At 35.0% G+C, this 21,907-nt stretch overlaps 1 protein-coding gene across 13 annotated transcripts in view; it reads left to right on the plus strand.

Annotated features, from left to right (window-relative positions):
* The window catches only part of SSX2IP (SSX family member 2 interacting protein), a 46,211-nt gene extending 24,619 nt beyond the window's left edge, over positions 1–21,592 (plus strand). For 4 of the 13 annotated variants that reach the window (XM_081055539.1, XM_081055532.1, XM_081055538.1 and 1 more), the window contains exons 6-14: positions 1,595–1,730; positions 3,621–3,696; positions 3,778–3,955; positions 6,972–7,122; positions 8,650–8,786; positions 9,708–9,881; positions 12,995–13,109; positions 13,568–13,733; positions 17,999–20,693. In XM_081055539.1, coding sequence (XP_080911665.1) covers positions 1,595–1,730; positions 3,621–3,696; positions 3,778–3,955; positions 6,972–7,122; positions 8,650–8,786; positions 9,708–9,881; positions 12,995–13,109; positions 13,568–13,733; positions 17,999–18,173 — 1,308 coding nt within the window. In that variant the 3' untranslated portion in view covers positions 18,174–20,693. Of the gene's footprint in view, positions 1–1,594; positions 1,731–3,620; positions 3,697–3,765; positions 3,956–6,971; positions 7,123–8,649; positions 8,787–9,707; positions 9,882–12,994; positions 13,110–13,567; positions 13,734–17,998 lie in introns of all 13 variants that reach the window. The other 9 variants (XM_081055543.1, XM_081055534.1, XM_081055542.1 and 6 more) reach the window with 3 other exon arrangements.
* The last annotated feature ends 315 nt before the right edge of the window (positions 21,593–21,907 follow it).

Here is a 21,907-nt window from a genome sequence, read left to right on the forward strand (position 1 = left end):
GTCCCCTCCCCCAAGTGGATCCATGTGGCTTCGTATATTCGTCCCCAGCTCCAGACAGCCAGTGTCCTGGACGGGCCGTTTTGGATGCGCATGCACTGTCACTTTTTCTCAGCACAGGGGAGCTTTATATGCAGATCTTTTATTTTCTCCTGTACCTGTGCTTAATAGCTGTCATGCATCTTCTTGCACTGTCTTACATATTGACATTGTTCATCCAGTCAAGCAATTAATTGACTAAATGAGCAAAAGAGTTATTGTTTTAAAAAACAACTCACATTCAAAATCTCATTTCTTTGGCTAAAGACATAATTCTTATCTCATTTCTGCTTTAGTAGTTACTTAGTATTTGGACTTACAGAGATAGTGCATTTGAAATTGTTATTGTTTAATTTATATAAGATGAAACCATTATGTTTTTATTGCTCTGCAATTTGATCCTTGATCATGTGATGAATGTAAAAATATAATGCTTATTTTCAGTGTTGTATATGTTGTTTTAAAAAGACTTTTAGGGGAACCTTTTTCTTTAAGGACCTTGTAGTGATTTAGGCAGATTTGTTTTACCATACATATTTGGTTATTTAGTAGTGTATTTAATAAGTGGTTAATGAAGTATCTCAACTAAACCACAAGGTTGCTTATACATTTCCTTGAGTTATTTCTCATAAAATTTTGACTCGATCTGTTGATTACACTTAAGTGCTTTGAATATAGTTTATCTTTAGTAAGGATTAAGTTAAACATGATCATCTCTAGCAGACGTTAAAGATGTCTATATAGAATAGAACATACTTTCTATCAAGGGCTGCCTGAGAAACCGTAGTATAAATAAACATTGCCAGTAGTGCCTTGCTCATAGTACGTACTCAGCATATGTTTGAACCAGGTTCTGTCTGCTGTTTGTACTTATTCAATTTGAGAACTGTTGTATGATCAGAGAAAAATGAACCTGGCTAATTTGCCTTGTCACGGGTTGATAAGGAATAAAGTGATTCAAGTCAGTCCTATAACGAAGTAACTACAGATGATCAGGTGAATTCTACTTGTTTCAGATGAAGCTTTAATCACTTTAATACCGTGTTTCCCCGAAAATAAGCCCCAATTAAGATTGTCAGCCAGACGGACACATTTATGACATTATTCCAGAAGGTGACATGACTGTATTTGAATAAATGTACAGTGTTGTACATGTAAAAATAAGACATCCCCTGAAAATCAGCCCTAATGCGTCTTTTGGAGCAAAAATTAATATAAGACCGAGTCTTATTTCCGGGGAAATACGGTACTTCCATAAGAGCTTCTGGCTTCTCAATGATCAAGAGTCTGTATGTGGGTTACAGGCACAGAAGACAATTTAGAAAATTGGCAACAGTGGAAATTTCAGAATTAAAAAATAAAAACTTGATGTGATTCATTTAAATGATATTTTTAAAGAGTGATTTCCAGTGGGTATGGAGAAGGAAGAATAATCCTAGAATTATTTAAAACTATATATGGGGAGGTGAATGCTAGGACTTTGCTCTTTTGAATTTGTGAATTTTAACTGGGTGTATCAATCCTAAAGGGACCCATTTGATAGAAATTCTTTTTTCAGGTACAAAAATTACAAAATATCATTGCAAGTCGAGCTACTCAATATAATCATGATATGAAGAGAAAAGAGCGTGAATATAATAAACTAAAAGAACGTCTGCATCAACTTGTTATGAACAAGAAGGATAAAAAAATAGGTAAGAAGCAGCTGGCTAAGATAGAGCAAAGGGAATAAATAAGCTAATATTATGCTAAAAAATAAATGTAAAATGATTGTAACTCCTGAAGTGTTATTTTAATGCTGTGTACAATTGTTTTTAGCTGGTATGTAGTCATACAAATTAGAAATTGAGACAACTTGTTAGTGAAAAATAGTAATCTTGCTTTGCTTATTAGTTGCTTATAAGAATTGCGTTTTTTGTTTGTTTGTTTGTTAACATGACAGGTATAAGAGTAATCCACAGAGGAAAAACTAAGGCAGAGGACACTCTAATCTTCCATACCAAAGAACTGATAATGTTAAAAATGAGGACCAGTTTCTGAGTATCAGTAGAAGTATGATTTTAGAGTTAACTTCAGAAAATTATTCATCAGACCAATCATTTATGTCAGTTGGAGTTCCTTTAAATAAGTTTAGCTGTGCATTTTTGAAGCACCTAGTCAAAGGATGGATTATGAAAGTTATGCTTATATTTGTGTCTAAGATATACTTTTTTTCTAGCATTCTTTTGAAAATTAACTTACCACGAGCATTTCATCCAAATCAGTGCATAATTTCAAGTAAATAGCATAGATGTAGATTTAGATTAAGAAGTAGATCTACCTACACACAACAGTAGAGCTACACAAGACAGTTTTCCTGGCCTAATAAGATTCAGGGAATGGGAAACTTGTGCATTTATTTATTGAAGTGTGGTTTCCAAGTGGATGATAGTCTGTCCTATAACCCACAGTATAGTCAGTCCCCTAAACTGGCTTTCCTAAACTGAGCTTGAACTTGCATATAGCAGCTGATGAGCAGATGTTTCAGGCTGTCACATGGTGGGCTCTGCCCACTACCAGCAAGCAGTTCAGTGCTGACCGCATCAGTGTCATCCTGGACAGCAGAGATGCTGCAGTTACTCCAATATTTTATTGAAAAATGAAAGCATAATAAGCAATTAAGACAAGGTTGAAAATCTTTAGGTATTCTGTGTTAATAGATCTTAAACTCATTGGTTTTTAAGGTTGGTTAACCTTGTGTTCATTCATGAAGAAATAATATTTAAGGATGTAATGTTAGAAGTATAAAATGTATCACTCAATTAGAGAAATTTATTTAAAATAATACTCTGGTAACAGAGTCCTTGTTTTCTGGGGAGTGTGGCTGTTTTCTTGGTCCAAACCCATTTGGAAGTGATTATTTCGTAATGATTTTAATCTGCTCTTTAATTACAACATCTTACTCCCATTTTATTTTTTTCCTCTGCCAACTGCTTCCATCTCCACCTGGGGCAAAACAGGCATTAATACTGCGGGACCCTTGACTCCTGATGATGACATACAGGGTTTGGCAAACTTTTTCTGTACAAGTCCAAATAGTAAATATTTTTGGATTTGTAGGGGTCTGTGGTCTCTTGTCACCGCTATTCATCTCTACCATTGTAGTGCAAAAGTAGCCATAGACAATATAGAAACAAAAGACATGGCTGTGTTCTAACAAGATTTTATTTACAAAGTCAGGCAGCAGGCCCACAGGTCTCAGTTTGCCAACCCCGGATGATAAAATTAATAATGATAACAAAATAACATGTATTAGGTACTTACTGTGTTAAGTGCTTTAACCTTTCTTTTGCTCTTCACAACTCTTTGGTAGATACTTTCGTTATTACCACTATATCAATGAAGAAACAGGTTTAGAAATTAAATAACTTGCCCAGATCTCAGTGCTTATAAATGGTGGAACTCTAACTTGACCTCTGGGCTGTTTGAGCCCAAATCCTAATCTATATACCAGGTTGACTTATGTCCATGATGTGTTATATAGTATATTAGGTTTTTAAACACTTAAACATATATGGTAAGAATTTGTGTGTTCATGTTTGTAGCCATGGAAGTTTTAAATTATGTGGGGAGAGCTGATGGAAAAAGAGGCTCTTGGAGGACTGGTAAAAGTGAAGCCAGGTAAGGTCCAATTTAAACTGATAAATTTAATCAGACTTTTCTTTCTAGACTGCATTTTCATACTGACAGTTTCTTTCTCAGGAATGAAGATGAAATGTATAAAATTCTCTTGAATGATTATGAATATCGTCAGAAACAAATCCTAATGGAAAATGCTGAACTTAAGAAGGTTCTTCAGCAAATGAAAAAGGAAATGATTTCTCTTCTTTCTCCCCAAAACCAGAAACCTAGAGAAAGAGCAGATGATAGTACAGGAACTGTAAGTGGCTCTTTCCTCTCTAATACAGTCTTCAGATTGCTAATTAGAACAATTGAAACACTATCTAGGCAGCCTCTGGGGACACTATTGATATTTTGGGAAGGATACTCCCTGCTCTGCTACTCCCAGTCACTGGGACTACCAGACATGCCCTGGGAAATGAGGTCGGTGACTTTCTGAGGACTTACTCTGTGCCACAAACTATGATAAGCACTTTTATAAGCATTGTGTCATTTTATTCTTATTTTCATTTGATGCTTTTGATACTATAATTATCCCCATCTTATAGATGAAGGCACCTGAGGCCCAGTAGCTGGCCCAGAATCACACGACAGCACGAGGATTTGAAGCCAAGTGTGTCTTACTCCAGAGTTCATGCTGAATATTTTTAAAGTGTCTTAAGCATTTTGTACTTAGCAGGCTTTACATTTCAGAAAGTGAAACTTTTGTTAACTTTAAGAACCAAATAATCATTCAGTCCATAAATTTATTGAGTGTATGTTATGTTCTTTTTAGTCCCTGGAAAGGAAAAGCTAAAAATATTTAGACTTTTTCCCTTGTCTTTGTTTGGGCTGCTATAACAAAATACCATAGACTGGGTGGTTTATAAACAACAGAAATTTATTTCTTGTAGTTCTGGAGCCCGGAAATCTAAAATCAGGGTGCGAGCAGATTCGGTGCCTGGTGAGGGCCTCTTCTTGTGTTCTTCCATGACGGAAAGGGAGCTCATCCTGTAGGACACTCATCCTGTTCCTGCGGGCTGCACTCGTGACTTAATCACCTCCCAAGGGCCTCACCTCCTAGTACATCATCACATTGAGGGTTAGGATTTCAACGTAGGACTTTTGAGGGAACACAACATTCAGTCCATTGCATTCCTCAAGAAGCTCGTTTTGGAAGTAATGTGTGTAGAGAAGTAATAATTACTTCTTACAATTATTATAGAGCTGTAATAGGGTGGTACAATGTATAAAACAACAATTACAGAGAAAGCATGGGGAAAGCATTTGATGAAGGGGGAATAATATGAGCAAAGGTCTGGAAAAACAAGGCACATAATGGTGAAAAGGTCTTCTAACGTAATTGCTTTACATACAAGTTTAAATTGTGGATTCAGGGAACTTCACATTTGTGACTAAAATCTGGAAATAACAATGTTGATGGAAAATGCTAATTACCAGAACTTGTTTTTTTTAAACCTATATTTGAGGATTATGGTGTCCCCCACTTTTTGAATATTTGCATCACGCCATTTCACTTTTATGAAAGACCTAGCCTGCTTTTGCTAACCAAAAGAAATTCGAAGAGGATTTTGTTTTTAAATTAATGGTAATTGATTCTTCACTTTTTGCCATTTCAGCCTAATGAAAAGTTTCATAGGAACACTCTATTTTCACATAGCGGGGGAAACCTGTGTTTTGGAATATCACAGTTCAGTCCAACTGATAAGCCCATCCCCCCTCTTACCTCTTTTTCCCTCTTCTTAAAAGGGAAAAAAACAAATCACCTGAATGTTCTTTTAAATTATACAATTTGGGGCCTGCTTGATGTCTTATATTTAGTTAACCTTTTCTCTCAGTCTGTCACTTCTGGTCATTTCTTAACATTCACTAATACCTCCCCAGGGTTAGCATAGTTTCTATTACTCTTGTGGTTTCTTTAGTTTTTGTCTCAACTTTACTACCCTCATTACCAGCTTTTAGTCAGCAAAAGTAGGCAGTAAATCACGGAGCTCTTTCCCAGATAATTAAATCCCCTTACTCCCCCATTACTCAGCCAGTGGGTAGGATAATTCTTCATAATTCAGATGTTTAGGCTTGGAGAAACAGTCTCTTAAGTATATTTTCTGTTTTTAAGAGATCTGGTTTTCTAGATACTTTTTCTCTTAAAATTTATGTAATTCAACCGTGTTTTCCTTTAAAAAAAATTTTTGGTGCGTTATAGCAAGAGGAATAAGATGTAACCTTGGAATGCCCAGGTAGCATCCTAGTTTCATTTATTATTTTGCTTGCTTAATTGTAGCCAAAATATATACTCAAAATTCAAGCCAAACGAATTTTTTCATTTTGTGGTTTTAGAGTTCCATTTAGTCTGGAAAAGCACAGCAGTTTTTTTCATTTTTTTTAATTAAAATATTCTTAAAATATACAGAAGAGAGGGTGTAGCTCCTTGGAAGAGTTACTGGCAAATAGCTCTAGAGATTGATTGGCTGTGACCAGAGTCTCAGTGAGCCACACGCTGGGCCTTTCCATACCTACTCCGCCTGGGAGACCTTGACTTCTGCTAGCTTGTCGCTGACCTCAGACTATTCACATAGTTCCTTAGAGTCAGTTAAGACCACTTTATGTAGATGCAGATTATTAGGATACTCATTTTAGTATTGTTTCCTATGTTCTTTTTCCTCCTCTGATTCTATATGATCATATGTCAATGATTAAGTTTGCTACATTTTCGTACGATTTAATGTCTTGGTAGAACACCAGAAAAATAATCTCCAGTTTTGTTTTTAAAAATTATATGAGAAAAATAGGACTAACAGTTGCTTTTACTTTAGAGATTTTTTCACAGGTTTTTTTAAGCAGCTTAAGATTGGAGACAAGTTGATCTAACTTCGTCTCAATTCTACCTTTTGGCTGTGTGACATTGGGCAAAGTACTCTAATTCTCTAAGCCTGAGTTTCCCCACGTTATAACATGATTCGAGGATAATTAACATATTAAAGTATCTAACATATGAGACAGGTAGTGAATAACTTCCTCACACAACTCCATGACTCTTGTCGCTGACTCACTGTATTTTGATTCAAATTCACATTTGAAGAGACCTGAATAGAGGAACTTTTACCTTCAATATTAATTGCTTTTTCTCAAGATATTTATGTTAAGTACTGGGTTATATATGTTTAAGATACAGCACAGAAATGATTTTGATAAGTATCTGACAATCAATCTTACTACTACTTCCTAAGTATCTAAAGCCATTTTAAGATACTGGTCTTTCCTTTTCATCCTTGAAGGTTATCTCTGATTTTGAAGAAGATGCCGGGGAACTGAATAGAGAGAGTATGTGGGACCTTTCCTGTGAAACTGTGAGAGAGCAGCTTACAAACAGCATCAGAAAACAGTGGAGAATTTTGAAAAGTCATGTAGAAAAACTTGATAATCAAGGTAACTGCTGCCTAAATGCATGCAAAGTGAGTTGTGACACTCGGTAAACTTAATTTTCAGTCACTTAAAAAGCCATGTTATGGGCTCAGACTTGAAGTAACTTTAGCTGGGTCTGGTTGTTTGAAAAGCAAGACTCTGCCCAATTCTAGACGTGAGGTTTGAACCAGTGATCTTTATTTTACCAGTATTGATCTTTATGGAACCAGTAAAATATTTCACCAGTGATCTCACAGATAACTTGAAATGATAGGGAATCTCACTGAGAAAATACGGCTGGCTCTCAGAGTGAATCTTTCTCTGGAGAGAGGATAACTAGGTCCATCTGCTCTGAGTGCTGTATACTACTGGGCAAAGTGAACGGAGTCTCATACTAAATCTCGGTAATCAAAAAACACCATAAGAGTATCAATATGAACCTTGTGCTTATTATTTCTAGATACGTGCATATTCCTAGGTTCCTAATAATCCATTTTTAAATTATTATCAAAATAATAGATGTTCAGTGTTTTTGCATCAATTAGGAAGTACATAAAAGTAGAATATTCAGGTCTCTATTCCCTATAGGTAACATGTAACAGTTTAACGCATATCTTTTCAGATTTTTCCCTTTGCATTTTTAAAATATTTATTTAAAAATACATAAAAAAACAAAAATTGAATGTTACGTATTTTTTTCTGAATTTTTTTAACTTAAGTGTGTATTATTTTAGATAGATGTTCCTCTTATAGATTGTATAGATAGATCTGCATTGATGAACATACCCTTAATATTTTATATTTGTCAAACTTTATATGCTTTTATATCAAGAAAATTAAGTTTCTGCTCAGTAAATGAAGTCTATTTTTTTAAAAAAATTATTCTAAATTGTCTAAATTTTTAAAAAAATTATTCTAAATTGTCAAAATTAACAAACTCAGTGCCATTGTCTTCAATAATAAAGAGCAATCAGAAAAATTATAATGCCAAATTAATTTATATAAGATTTTATTGATTTCAGTCATCTTGCCTTTTAGTAAGTAGCAGGTATGTTCAGATGTCATGTTTGTTGAATTTAACACCAGAGAGCAAGAATGTAGCACTGCATTGATTTTTGAGGAAGTGTCAAAAGAGCATAGTTTATGAATATTAATTATTTTTCTTTTCTGTGAATATAAGTTATCCACTTTAAATTAGGATATAATCTTGAATAAATGTGGATTACAAATTAAATGTTGACAGTAGAGCTCAATTTGTAAGGGTATCATTTAATCCAGAAAGAGGAGCAATTTCCAGTTGTCATGAGCTCCATAGAGTTGCTTTGCTTTTTAAAATTTTTCAAGTGTTAAAATAAAAGTAATAGAATTTTAATTTTATTATAGCTTATGAATTTTTTAAAGGGCAAAGGAAATAACTACCTTTTAGAAAACCTATGAGATTCCAGACAGAGAAAAGTTCTGAGAGCCTTGATTTTTAAATATATGTCCAAAAAACACCATAAACTAGATGGTGACTATAAAGCTTATGTCAAATTACGGGTTTTGTGTTAGTTTCAAAGGTACACCTAGAAGGTTTTAATGATGAAGATGTAATCTCACGACAAGACCATGAACAGGAAACTGAAAAACTTGAGTTAGAAATTCAGCAGTGTAAAGAAATGATTAAAACTCAGCAGCAACTTTTACAGGTAAATGTGAGTTGTCTTTTAAAACTATTGTCTCCTGAGAGGGAACAGAATGTTACTGAATCTTACTAGCTTTTCATTCCTTTATTTCATAAAATCTGTAGTATTTGACATTTTTCTTTTTTAAATTATTATCACTTTCAGGTGTACAAAACAACATAGTGATTAGACATTTACACTCCTCACAAAGTGATAGCCCCTACCGTGTCCTCTGCCCCTCTGACACCTTACACAGCTATTACATACCATTGACTATATTCCCTATGATGTACTTTACATCTCATGACTATATATTTTTAAAATTATAATTGACATTCAATATTATTTTATGTTAGTTGAAGGTGTACAGCGTAGTGGTTAGACATTCATACAATTTATGAAGTGACCCCTCCGATAAATCTAGTTTCCGTCTGACACTGTACATAATTACAATATTATTGACTATATTCCCCACACTGTATTTCACATCCCCATGACTATTTTGTAACAATCAATTTATACTGATTAAGACAAATACCATGTGACCTCACTTACATGTGGAATCTAAAGAACAGAATAAACGAACAAACAAAACAGAAATAGACACATAGATACACAGAGCAAACTGATGGTTGCAGGATGGGAGGGAGGTTGAGGAGATGAGTCAGAAAGGTGAAGGGATTGGGAAGTACAAATTGGTATTTGACATTTTTCTGATCTAAATGAAGTTTGCTTGCTAACAGATAGATTGCATACCATTCTTTAGTCAGTGCTTTGTCAATTAGAGTAGAAGCATTTGGGAAATGAGACTCCTCAGTCAATTTTCTGATTCTTCATAATTTCTGTCCATCCCCTAAAGTTTGCCCTTCCTTCCCTTGTTTCATGTCAACTTATTGGAGCGTTGCAGGGACCTTCTGGAACTTACTGTGTTTTAAAATCTAATAGCAGCAGCTCGCTACTGCATGTGATGACGATACCACTTCCCTGCTACGGGACTGTTATTTGTTGGAAGAAAAGGAACGCCTGAAAGAAGAGTGGTCCCTATTTAAAGAGCAGAAAAAGAATTTTGAGAAAGAAAGACGAAGCTTTACAGAAGCTGCCATTCGCCTGGGAATGGAGGTATTTTAAAGAATTAGCTTTCCTTGTAAAACTTGTGAGAATTGTGGGGAGGCCTCAGTAGAATGCATCTAAGTTCTGTGTTTCTTTGATATCCTGTTTTATTTTTCTAAAGTTATTTTACCAACGATCTCACAAATAACTTGAAATGTAAGGGATGCTGAGGACATGAAGTATAGAAAGATATCTTTTTGCCTTTATCAGATTTAGGACTTGAAAATTTAAAAAAAGAAAAAAAACAACTAAGCATTTATTATTCCTTTTGGATTAGCTTTCTAGTGTTGAGAGTTTAGCTTTACCCAAGAGATCTCCTGGGCATCTGTCATCTACCTCTCCGTTGTCAGAAAGTGTAGTGTCAGAAGACAGTACAACCAAGTTTATTGATTAAAACAAACAAAAAAGAAATACAGTTAAAAAATAAAGTTTTCGGGCCGGCCCGGTGGCGCAGGCGGTTAGAGCTCCATGCTCCTAACTCCAAATGGCTGCCGGTTCGATTCCCACATGGGCCAGTGGGCTCTCAACAACCAAAAAAAAAATAAATAAATAAAAAAAATAAATAAAGTTTTCCCTCTCTCCAGTCTCTCACTCAGGGATGTATATGCCTTAACAGTTACATTAGATTGTTGTCTATACTCTTGTACAGCTTGCTTTTTTACTTAGCAATGTATTACCACGTATTTCCCTTTCAAAAATTATAGAATATTGTCAGCACATGGATTAAAAAAAGAACTCAACCCATACAAAAAGCTACAAAGGTAGAAAATTTCCTCCTTTCCTCTCCATCACCATTGTCATTCCTCAGGGATAACCGTTGTCACAAGTTTCTGTTTGTACTTCTCGGAAGTATTATTTTAACTTTAATATATTTCAACCTTTTTTTCTTGACACCATTGATTCCTCACTATGAAAAATAAGGCATTTAATGTCCTTATACCTATACCATCTGTGCTGTTCCTCATCTACACCTGATTCCTTCATAATGTTGTTAACGTTTTAAAACTATTTCTTTTAAATTGTTTCTTCTGGCTGTTGCCGTTTTTACTTGAAGGAAAGGTTTAATGCTTCTACTTCATGTTTGCTCACCCTCAGACAGTATCAGTTTATCCTGGCACTGAAAGATGAAAACATTCTCCTACTTACGCTGTTCCACTTCTTTTGCCCCTGTGCTTCCCAGTTTTTGTCTGTGATATTATGTTTCAGTGTCAACTGTTACCGCATTTAATATTCCGTCCTGTGATAAAATCCAGGTGTAAGTACTTCCTGTAAGGTTGAGACTTAATAATTGAAAACCAGGAAAGAACATTGGTAACATCATGATTATGTAAATATTATTCATTTTATAACCAAGTAATATGTTTGGACATATAGATAATATTCTATATTATTAAAACTTTGCCACCTGGAAGAGAATCTTCCATGTATCACTATGTAGTGAAGTCTTTGACTTTCTTTATAGCTTCCTTTATGTTGCCATGGTTCTTATATCTCATGTTATCCTTTTTCTTAGGTTCCTTTTTCAATATGCTATACTATTTTATTAATTTTCTCCTAAGCAGGGTGTGAGTGAAAAATATTTTTAATTCTGGAATATACAAAAATATATTCATACTTGTGTGGCTGCATATAGAATTTAGGTTCTAACTTTTTTCTTTGAAAGTTTGAAAGAGTTATTCTATTTTTTTCTGGTTTTGAGTTGCTAATAAGCATCCTGACGATAATATAATGTACATTACATTATAGATACCTTCTGTTTTGTTTTATCCCCTCTCTATGGAAGCTTTTGGAATTTTATATTCTTAATGTTCCAAAACTTTACCAGAACACGTCTAGTACCTTTAGCCTGAAGGTACTATATTTCTTAGTTTAGGGATATTTTCTTCTATTCTGTATTTTTTCCTCCTGACTTCTCTCACATATGGAACTTCTGTTAGACAAGTGACCTTCTGACTGTATCTGTAGACGGACTTTGTGTTCTGAATTTGAGGATATTCTCCCACCTTGATCTTGTGCGTCATTGGCCTGGTATTCAGCAAGGTCAGTTTTAGTATTCACTGCATCTACTGAGTTTTTACTTCAGAATTTATCTTTCAAGTTTTTTAATGTCCTTATTTTTTGCTTTTCATTGAATAGCATTATGTTTTACAGAGGTCCATAAATCTGTTGGATAATTTGTGTTAACAATTTTTTAAAAAAGATTTCTTCTATATTGAACTCTTATCCATGGTTTATCTTGGCCTTTTTTCTCTTATGCTATTAGTTTTCTTCAAATGTCTGGTGCTGCATGCTTTTGTAATAATATTTATGAATGAAAGACTATATGTTGGTTATTTTAAATAGCTGACATGGACTTTCTCGACATTTTTTGAAAGTCTGTTTCATCAATAGCTATCTTCCTCAGGAAACAAAAACAATTCGCACCAGCATTTTCTGTCTTATGGGATTATTTCTGTTTCTGAGCCCATATCCCCCTCCCTACTCCAAGAGAGACTCTTGCTACTTTGCATACCACTCTCAGAATCTGTCTGCCTCTGGTCACTTGGGGACACCAGTGAAGGACTGGAAAGAAGGATGAGAACTGAGTGGTGGGGAAGAATTTAGGATTCATCAGCTGTTCGGAGGAAGGCGTTTTGACATATGCCCTCTTGTGGTTTAATGGAGGCTGCTAGTAATGGTAGATTTTTGGAGGATGACAAGAATGCTTGATGAAGCCATATCTCTGATTTTTCAAACACTGTGATTGATTTACAGGGTAGTCTTCTTCTGTTGTCTGTAATTACACATTTATAAGGTTCTGTATGTTCAAAAGTTATGCTAGTATCCTGTATATTTAAAACTTATGCTAATATGCTTTTTTGCACTGTCCATTTAAATTTATTCAAAATCGATGTAAAAAAATAGCGATTAGTTGGTTTATAGGTGAAATAGGTAAATTTTTATTTTTAAACATAACTTTCTTAAGTGAAATGTTTCAGTTTTTTAGGTTAATTCATTTGACTTACGAAATATGTATGATAGCCAGAAGGCAAATACAAATAGCTAGAAAAGTCATGTGAAGTGGCAACTATGTGAATGTTGAAATATTGATCAATATTTCTTTGGTTTGCTTGTTATGGTAGAGAAAGGCATTTGAAGAAGAAAGAGCCAGTTGGTTAAAGCAGCAGTTTTTAAATATGACGACCTTTGATCACCAGAACTCCGAAAATGGGAGACTTTTCAGTGCCTTCTCAGGAAGTGAGTACTTTCTAAACTCTATAATCTGAAAATGCATGTAAAGAAAATACTATAAATCACTAACATAAAACTTTGGGGAGCACCAGTAGGAGCTTTCTAATTGGAACTAAAAATCAACTTTAATAATTTTATTTATTGCAGTCAAAATGGAAATGATAGCAGGACTATGCATACCAAAGACAACTTTTGTCATGAGTGTAATAATGTCAAATTCTTAAAAGTTCAAAAACAGACATTTTTAAAACTAGATCCTTCTAAATGTTTGTGGAATCTGCATAACAAAGATTGCAAGGTGAGCTAGACTGGAGTCATAGAGCTAGATTGTTTATTGAAATTAATTTATTGTCTCACACCCATTCAGAACTATAAATGATTCAACCTAGTTAATTACTGTCACTGTATTTAATACCTCACCATATGGACTACCTTTTTCCCTTCTTTTTTTTTTTTTTTAACAGATTCTGATCAGGACAATCCCACAGTGCATTCAAGGCCACTGCAAAAGAAGCCCCATACCATGTCTAACGGGTCTCCAGTTTGCAGCTCTAAACTTGCTAAATCTCTTCCTGCTTCTCCTTCTACTTCAGACTTTTGCCAGCCACGTTCCTGTGTATCTGAACATAGGTAGTTCTCATCTTATGTAGCTGTAACATTGCTAGAGTTGCATTGCTGAGGAAAAGTTGGCATGTCTATAGTGTTAGCAACAGTAGTGGTGTTGGAGTGGAATTTAGGAGATTGATTCATTCATTCTGCAAATATTTATTGGGTATTCAATAGATACAGACAGCTGTTAGGGGCTGTCAGTACAGTAGTGAACAGGTAGATCTGGTCCCTGTCTTCCGGAAGCTAAATAATATGATTCGTTTTATTTCACATCTAAAATATAAGTGAAAATACAGTCACACTTAAAATCACTTCATAAAATCACACATTAAAATCACTTCATAAAATCACACATAAAATCACTTCATATTTTATGTACTTAAATTTGGTTAAATAGGAAGATATCGTTTGGATTGTTTTTATAGAGAACATATTTTAAAACATCTTTTGGTTTGCCCATTTTATTGGTGTCGAAGGGCAAAGAACTGAGGAAAGCCTCCTCACCCTGACTGGGAGGGAGGGCCTGTGCCCACAGATGCCAGTTGCTCCCCGCCCTAAGCACCCATGTATTGCTAGGAACTGCTGCATTTTAACATTTTCCTCGGTCTCCAGTTATTAAATCATTTTCTAAGGTATAATGTCGATTCTCTCTACCTCAGAGCCTATTCCAAGATTAATTTTGAACTAAGCAGATAGAAAGAACATTCCTCGTGTGATGCAGAGGAATAGAAAAGAGCACAGGGGTACACTAGAAAGAAAGCTGGTGATCTCTTTCCTATTAATTTACGTGGGAGACGGGGGTGTGAGGGCCCATCACTTTGGCAGACACCTTTGAAGGCAGGAGTCAGGCGTGAAGCACACTTGGCTTATGGTAGCAAGAGACGGGTGTGCAGTAAAGGCTGAAGAAGCCAGCTAGCCCCTGGATCAATAAGTGTTAAACAGAAGAATTTTAAAAATACGAAGCTTTTAAAAAGGACAAGACACTCTGATTTATAGTTGACTTTCAAAAGGATTGGGACTCGAAGTAAACAATGAGGACAAAGAAGAACCGAGGAAAGAGCCCTCCAGGCAAGCATAGGGCCCCGAGGTGGGCACACTGGTGTGTTTTGTGTACAGTGAGTGCAGTTAGTGAGTGAGACCAAGAGGTGTGACATGAGAATGGGAGGTGGGCAGAGGGTCACATCCTTTAAGGCCCTGGGTGAGTAGATTGGGTTAAAACTCTATTGCGTAAAAGTTCAAACATACAAACGTAGAGGAGATAAGGTCAGGAACCCCTGTGTACCCATCACCCAGCTTCAGCAGTTATCAACTCATGACAGTATTTATTGTTCACATATAAGCCCATTCTGCTGCCCCCCACACACATATACACTTGAAAGTACATTTGTAAAATATGTTACTTTGTTTTTATAGATCAGCTATTGTTCCAAGGGCAATGGAAAAGCATTGGAGATTTTTAAATGGGAGAGTGAATAAAAACCTAAGGTTTAAAAAGATTACTCTGTTGTTATTATGTGGGAAACAGATTGTAGGCGTCAGTAATACAACCCAGGAGACCCAGTTTAGGAGGCGGCATTAGTGGAGCTGAGGTGAGAGCTGATGGTAATTTGGACTAGGATCATAACATGAAGATAGAAATGCTTAGATTTAGGATATATGGTGCAGTTACAAGTCAGTAGGTTGACTGATGGGTTGAATATGGGAAGTGAAAGTTTATTTAACAATAAAAAAAATAATGTTAAGTTCAGAGTATTGTTTTACATGGAATATTATTGAAACACCCAAATTTGACCAATGAGAACTGCGTACATAAATTTAGACACAAATTCTAGTTATCATTTACAAATAATGCATTTTGCATCTAAAAGAGTTTCCTCAATTATTTTTACATATTTGAAATTTTTAGCTTTTTTCATAATTCTTTTTATGAAATATTTGGCATACATATTTTTTGAAGACATAGTTTTATGTTTAATAAAAAATCCAACATTTACTACCTACATTAATCATAGGGTGTTGTGAAATTAAGTGTCAGTATATGAGGTGTGACAATTAAGTTCGTGAACTTGTTGCAACGATGTTGCTAACCTTTTTTGATATCAGAGGGATATTGTTCATTATGAATTTGTACCAACTGGACAAATTAAGTTAACCAAGTTTGCTATTTGGAAGTGCTGAAAAGGCAGCATGAAAAAGGTGGACGAAAACAACCAGAACTTTTTGCCAACAGTTCATGGCTCTTGCATCATGACAATGCACCAGCTCACACGGCACTGTCTGTGAGGGAGTTTTTAGCCAGTAAACGAATAACTGTATTGGAACACCCTCCTTATTCACCTGATCTGGCCCCCAATGACATCTTTCTTTACCCGAAGATAAAGGAAATACTGAAAGGAAGACATTTTGATGACATTCAGGACATAAAGGGTAATATGACAATAGCTCTGATGGCCATTCCACAAAAAGAGTTTCAAAATTGCTTTGAAGGGTGGGCTAGGCACTGGCATCAGTGCATAGCTTCCCAAGGGGAGTACTTCGAAGGTGAGCATAGTGATATTCAGCAGTGAGGTGTGTAGCACTTTTTCTAGGATGAGTTCGAGAACTTGTCAGCCCTCGTATGAAAAGCACTTAAAACAGTACTTGGTTCAGTGTAAACCTTTAGTAACAGGCTATGAAAATAAAAATATGTGTAAACATAAATGGATTATAAAAATACTTTTCTGTTTCTTGTATTCTGAGAGCTGCACTATATAACATCAGTGGCATAGAAACTTCTGGAGCTTAAAGAAATTTCATTAAGCTGTTCACAGATACTGGCCTCTGAGGATGAAACAGAAGAGTCACGTAACTAGTTATTAGGAGAGAAGCTTGCAGCTTGACGTAGTTCTTTAAATTTTATATTATTTTGGTAAATTTCGGTTCCTGCTCCTGAAGCATCTTGGATCTGGGTTTGTAATAAGATCATACCAGCAGCAAAATAATTAGGAGTGTTTGTAGCTCATTTCTACAGTCCTAATTGTTCCTTCAGGATAGAATGTTGTTTTACATAAAGGCTGTGCCTGGATTCCATACAAAGGAATGTGTACTAAGTTAGAGAATTTAGTTGATCATTAATCTTACCTCATCTTTTTTTTTTTAATTAGATTTATTGGGGTGACAATTGTTAGTAAATTTACATGGATTTCAGGTGTACAATTCTGTATTATATATATCATCTATAAATCCCATTGTGTGTTCACCACCCAGAGTCAGTTCTCCTTCCATCACCATATATTTGATCCCAATCTTACCTCATCTGAGATGGCTTCTGAGAGCTGAATTATAAGCAAGCACGTTCCTTTTTTTATAAGCGAAGTTTTTGGTTTTGGTTTAGATTTTTAGAACTAAAGCAACTATTTTGTATGTTTATTTAGGATTGCTGCATTATAAAATCAAGTTAGTAAGCCAAAATCACAAAACATGAACATTTAGGAAAAAGATTTTGTGAAAAAAATTACGTAAGATACATTCAGTTGATAAAAATGTATTATTCATTGGTTTAACCATAGATTTGAAAGTAATCATTTAACTAGATTTCTTTGTTTTGAGATTGGTTGCCAAACATACCTCTCAGATTGTATTGCTGAAGGTAGGAGCCATGTCTGTGTTCAGACACTAAGGTGGTTATTGCCTGACACAGTTGAGCACTGTTGTATGTAAATGCTCAGTGTATATTGACTCATTTAGTTCCCACCCCAACCCTGTGAGATAGGTGCTGTTATTATTTCTGTTTTACAACTGAGGAAGCTGATGAACAGGGAGATTTAACTTACCAAAAGTGACATAGTAAGTGGTCCAGCTGAGGTATGGATATAAACCATCTGACTTCAGAGTCTGGGCTCTTAACCAGTTGTGTAGGCACTCATTTCAATGTCTGTGTGGGTGAAAGGTTTAGTAGATGAAAGCATGCATGAACAAATGGACGAGTACTGAAAGAAACCATAAAGAGATTAGAAAATTGTGGCAGAAAAATGGGAATATGGGGAACATTAGCTTTCAAAACCCACATGTTCTCTGGGGCCTTAGTTGGGCAGCAGGGGGGCTTTAGAATAGACTAAAGAGATAAATGAATGGATGGCTAGATAAGATAAAAGTGATAAATGAGGCCATTTTAAAATACTTAGTGTGTCCTCAAAATTTACTTAGTATGGGGCAAGGGATCAGTCAGCCTTTAGACATTGAGGCAAATCCAAAGTATGAAAAAAGGAGGAGATGAGTATTAAGATCTGCCTTTCTTTCCCCAACAGTTCAGTCAATGTGCTGAATATAGCTCCTGAAGAGCCCAAACCAAGTCAGCTTGGAAGAGAAAGCGCAAATCAGAAATGGAGCGTGGCTTCGAGACCTGGGTCACAGGAAGGCTGCTATAGTGGGTGCTCCTGGACCTACACCAGTTCTCATGTAGAGAAAGACGACTTACCTTAGACATGTGGACTAGAATTGTTTTTACTTCATGTTCATCAAATTTCACATCTAAATTGAAACAGGGTGTGTCATAAAGTCAATCACCTCTAATAATTTAAGATGGTCTGAGTTGTTTGTTTGGACTTCCTGTTCCTTCCCCAAAGAGCTAAAATGTTAAATCTATTTAAAAGGATATAAAAGCTTTGGATATGTATTTTTAGTAACAGAAGCCCCTGGTTCTGTGAATAAAGGAATGTATAGATGTTTGGATGGAAACAAAAGCACTAGAAGGAGTTTCCTCTTATAGGTATTAAAAATAGCACTTTTAGGAAACTGATTATTGTAAATGTTTTAATTTTGTCCCATATATAGTTGGCATTGAAAGTTTAGCCTTTACTTGAATGTATACTGTAGATTTTTAACAAAGCAAGTTCTATATTTATTATGTTTAGTGTGATTTGAAATTTCCTCTTTCATATGTTTTAAATAAAGTGAAATTTATGTATGTTTTGTATATAAATATACATGATTATGTTAAGAGGCTTTAAGATTTAAAAATTTTACACATGCATAATTATAGTATTTCATGCCAATAAAATTTTTATTAGTGGTATTCTGTTTACAGATGTATTAGAGCCATTACCACGTGATGTTTAAGAATTTTTTGAACCCATCTGAGCAATAAATACTCGAAAGCTATTCCATGAAGCTGAGTTCTTTAGATAATTAGCATTACTAACATTACATTTTCAGGATTTCTACCGCATTAGATTTTTTTATATATGTAGGATATTATAATTTTTCAAAGGACTATTGACTGTAAGATAATAGAGGTAAGACAAGAAAAGTACCTTTTTATTCTTAAATCAATTTAAGAATATTGGCTTAAGATATTTGGAAGGTAGAAAATATTAAGGTATTTAAGGTGTCTGGATAGTGATACACATTTATTTCTTTTTTACCCAGATGGGTACCAGTACTATAATAGCTGCACCAGCTAAGGGAATCTGACAATGTAGAAAGAAGCATTGGATTGACAATCCAGATATACTCTGGACAAAGTTGTGTCATTTCATTTTCAGAACTGGTTGCATGTTTCTTCATGTATATTGTTATTATTAATAGTAATAATAATATGTGTCGACCAAGGCTCTTTCCAGGATTTTTGTCAAAAGGTTTTAAGTGCCTGCCCCTACTGTCCCTGCATGGTAGAAGCCTGCATAGGTCCAGTCCTTGGTAGGTATTGTAGTTTAGGCCTATTTTCTATTAGTTCACATATACTCACCCTATGAGACTGTTCCATTTAAATTTGTCATGTCTTTAAAAAAAAGTATTTTTGTCATCCATTCATTATATATATAGTATAACTCTTTGGAGTTGAGTAACAGCAGCCATTTTTCTGCGTTAATAGTTACATCATTGAGTATCTTATAAGATATGTAACTACTTATGAGGAAGGAACCGTATTTATAGTCTCAAAATCTGGCTCCAGAACAAAACCAAATTCACTACCTTCAGCTTAATACATGGTCACTTCTTACCATTTAAAATATTAGAAGTTATACCACATTTCAGAGACAGTACCATATTCCAAAGAAAGAGCTGGGGTATAATTCTTTTGCTATTGAGCAATAATGTGATCTAAAACAAATGATCAAGAAATTTTAAATAGTGATTTTTTTTCCCCCAGGGGTTTCTCTGATATACTTTGCCAGAAACAAGCATTCTAATTTTTAAAGTAAATCTCCTACTTCAGGGAATATTGCCAATATTGAAAATCCATGACAATGGATTTTTACAAAGTAGCATGTTTTTGTTGTGTATCTATTTCAAATTTGGTTGAATTTTCATATTGGAAGAAAAATTTCTTGAGACTTACTTTGAAATCTAACGTGTGAAAGAAGCAGTAAAATGAAAGGCAGGTTCATGGTACTTTTGATAAAAGTCAGGATAGATCTGCTAGAAGTTGTGTTTTATCTAACAGTGTCAATTTTACTTTACTGTACATTCCAACTCCAAAGTGATTCCTAGTCACACTAAACATCCCAGGATGTGGAAGTGGTTTCCATGTTGGAAAACTGTCTGACTCCACACAAAACTCCTAGGGTTTTGTTTCCCTTTCTAGGTATTTGCAATGTATTAATACAGCTGTGCTGCTGTCTGATGTTTAGCCGTTAGATGGTGGTACTACAGTGTGCTTCAGCTTGAAAGGCCTGATATTCTTACGTGTTCTTGTTTATCAATATGTAAATCTGAAATATTTTGTACCTCAGATTTGTTTTTACGTTGCACATCCCTTTGGAATTTTCAGCGCATAAAACTGGCAAACAAAACTTAAGAGAAAAATTTTATTTCCTACTCTTAAATTGTTATCTTCAATTTATGGTGATAAAATTAATAGAACAATCATGCCAGAAAATTGAGATTAAAGTTTAACTTATTAATAAGTAGGTATATTCTTGTAGAAGCAGTGTATTCAACAGAACAATCCATGGCACATTGTTTTCATGATGGTATAATTAAAATACTATTGTTACTTAGAGAGAGTTCCGTATTACCTACCTTACCTTACCAGACTTGTTCATAGACTTGTGATAACACGGTTTTTGTGGGAAAGCACATTCCATGGTGCATGATGAGAGGGGGAGCGCCCTGGAATCCAGTCTTGACCTTCCTTGGGGGAGCATTTGAAAGCACCCAGGGTGCCAGGAGAGCTTTTGCAGCGTGTACTCCTGGGACCCTATGAGTTAGCATGTGATTTCCCTGTTGTAAAAATCTCCCAAGTATGTTGCCTAATGTAAATCATGCTCTTTTAGATTGGATTTAAAGTAAATACGGGTCACGGCAGTCTAGTAAGTATACATTTTCCTATGTTGTCCTTAATGTTTTTTGATCTTGATAAGCATTTATGAAGTACCTGCTGAATGTCTAGACTTACTTCTACATTCTAGTTAGTGGAGATTGAAAGGCATCTAAGCACACTCGTTTCCACTGAGAATCTCCGAGTTGAATGGAAGACCAGTTCCGTAAAGCTAAATTGTAGTAACAGTGGTAAATGCTATTCAGTCATTCAGGCTGTTAATAAAACTTGGACTGATTATTCTGCCCCAGGACCACATACCCATTCCATAACTGACCTGGCTAGGTTTCCATTCCAGTTCATCTTTGCTTTGTTTCCTATGGAAAGTAATATGTAATTAATGTATCCTTGTTTTGGTTTTATTTTTTACAGTCAGAATATTGACCTGCAAAGCAGTATAAGATTTTCTGCCGATAAGAACATGTATTATTATCTAATAGAAAAAGCATTTACAAAGCTTTGGGCCATATAGATAAGGATAATGAAATATGTTATTCTCGTCCTTTTACTAAATACAGTGTCTTTTCAGGCTGGATGTAAATTTGGAGTAGAGTGGACTGTTGATTAAATCAACTTATATAAAAACTTTCACTTGACTGGTTAAGATTTTAAAATTTTTAACATTTGCAAATAACTGATTTCAGAGGTCTCAGGAGTTACTGTTGTGCCAGTGATACATAAAGATCCACAATATTCATATATTTTAGATTCAAGAATATTTGTACGTAGTATGCGTAATGCACAGTAAGCATATAATATTTGTTAATGAGAAATATAAAATACTAATGAAACAAACAGCACATCACTTCATTGGCATGAATAGACTCTAAATTTAAGGCCCAAATCCTAAAACTTTTTTTTCTCAGGAGGGTAGGAATTTTGGGTTGTAGTTTCA

The sequence above is a fragment of the Rhinolophus hipposideros genome (assembly GCF_964194185.1).
Source record: "Rhinolophus hipposideros genome assembly, chromosome: 8".
Classification (NCBI taxonomy): Eukaryota; Metazoa; Chordata; class Mammalia; order Chiroptera; family Rhinolophidae; genus Rhinolophus; species Rhinolophus hipposideros.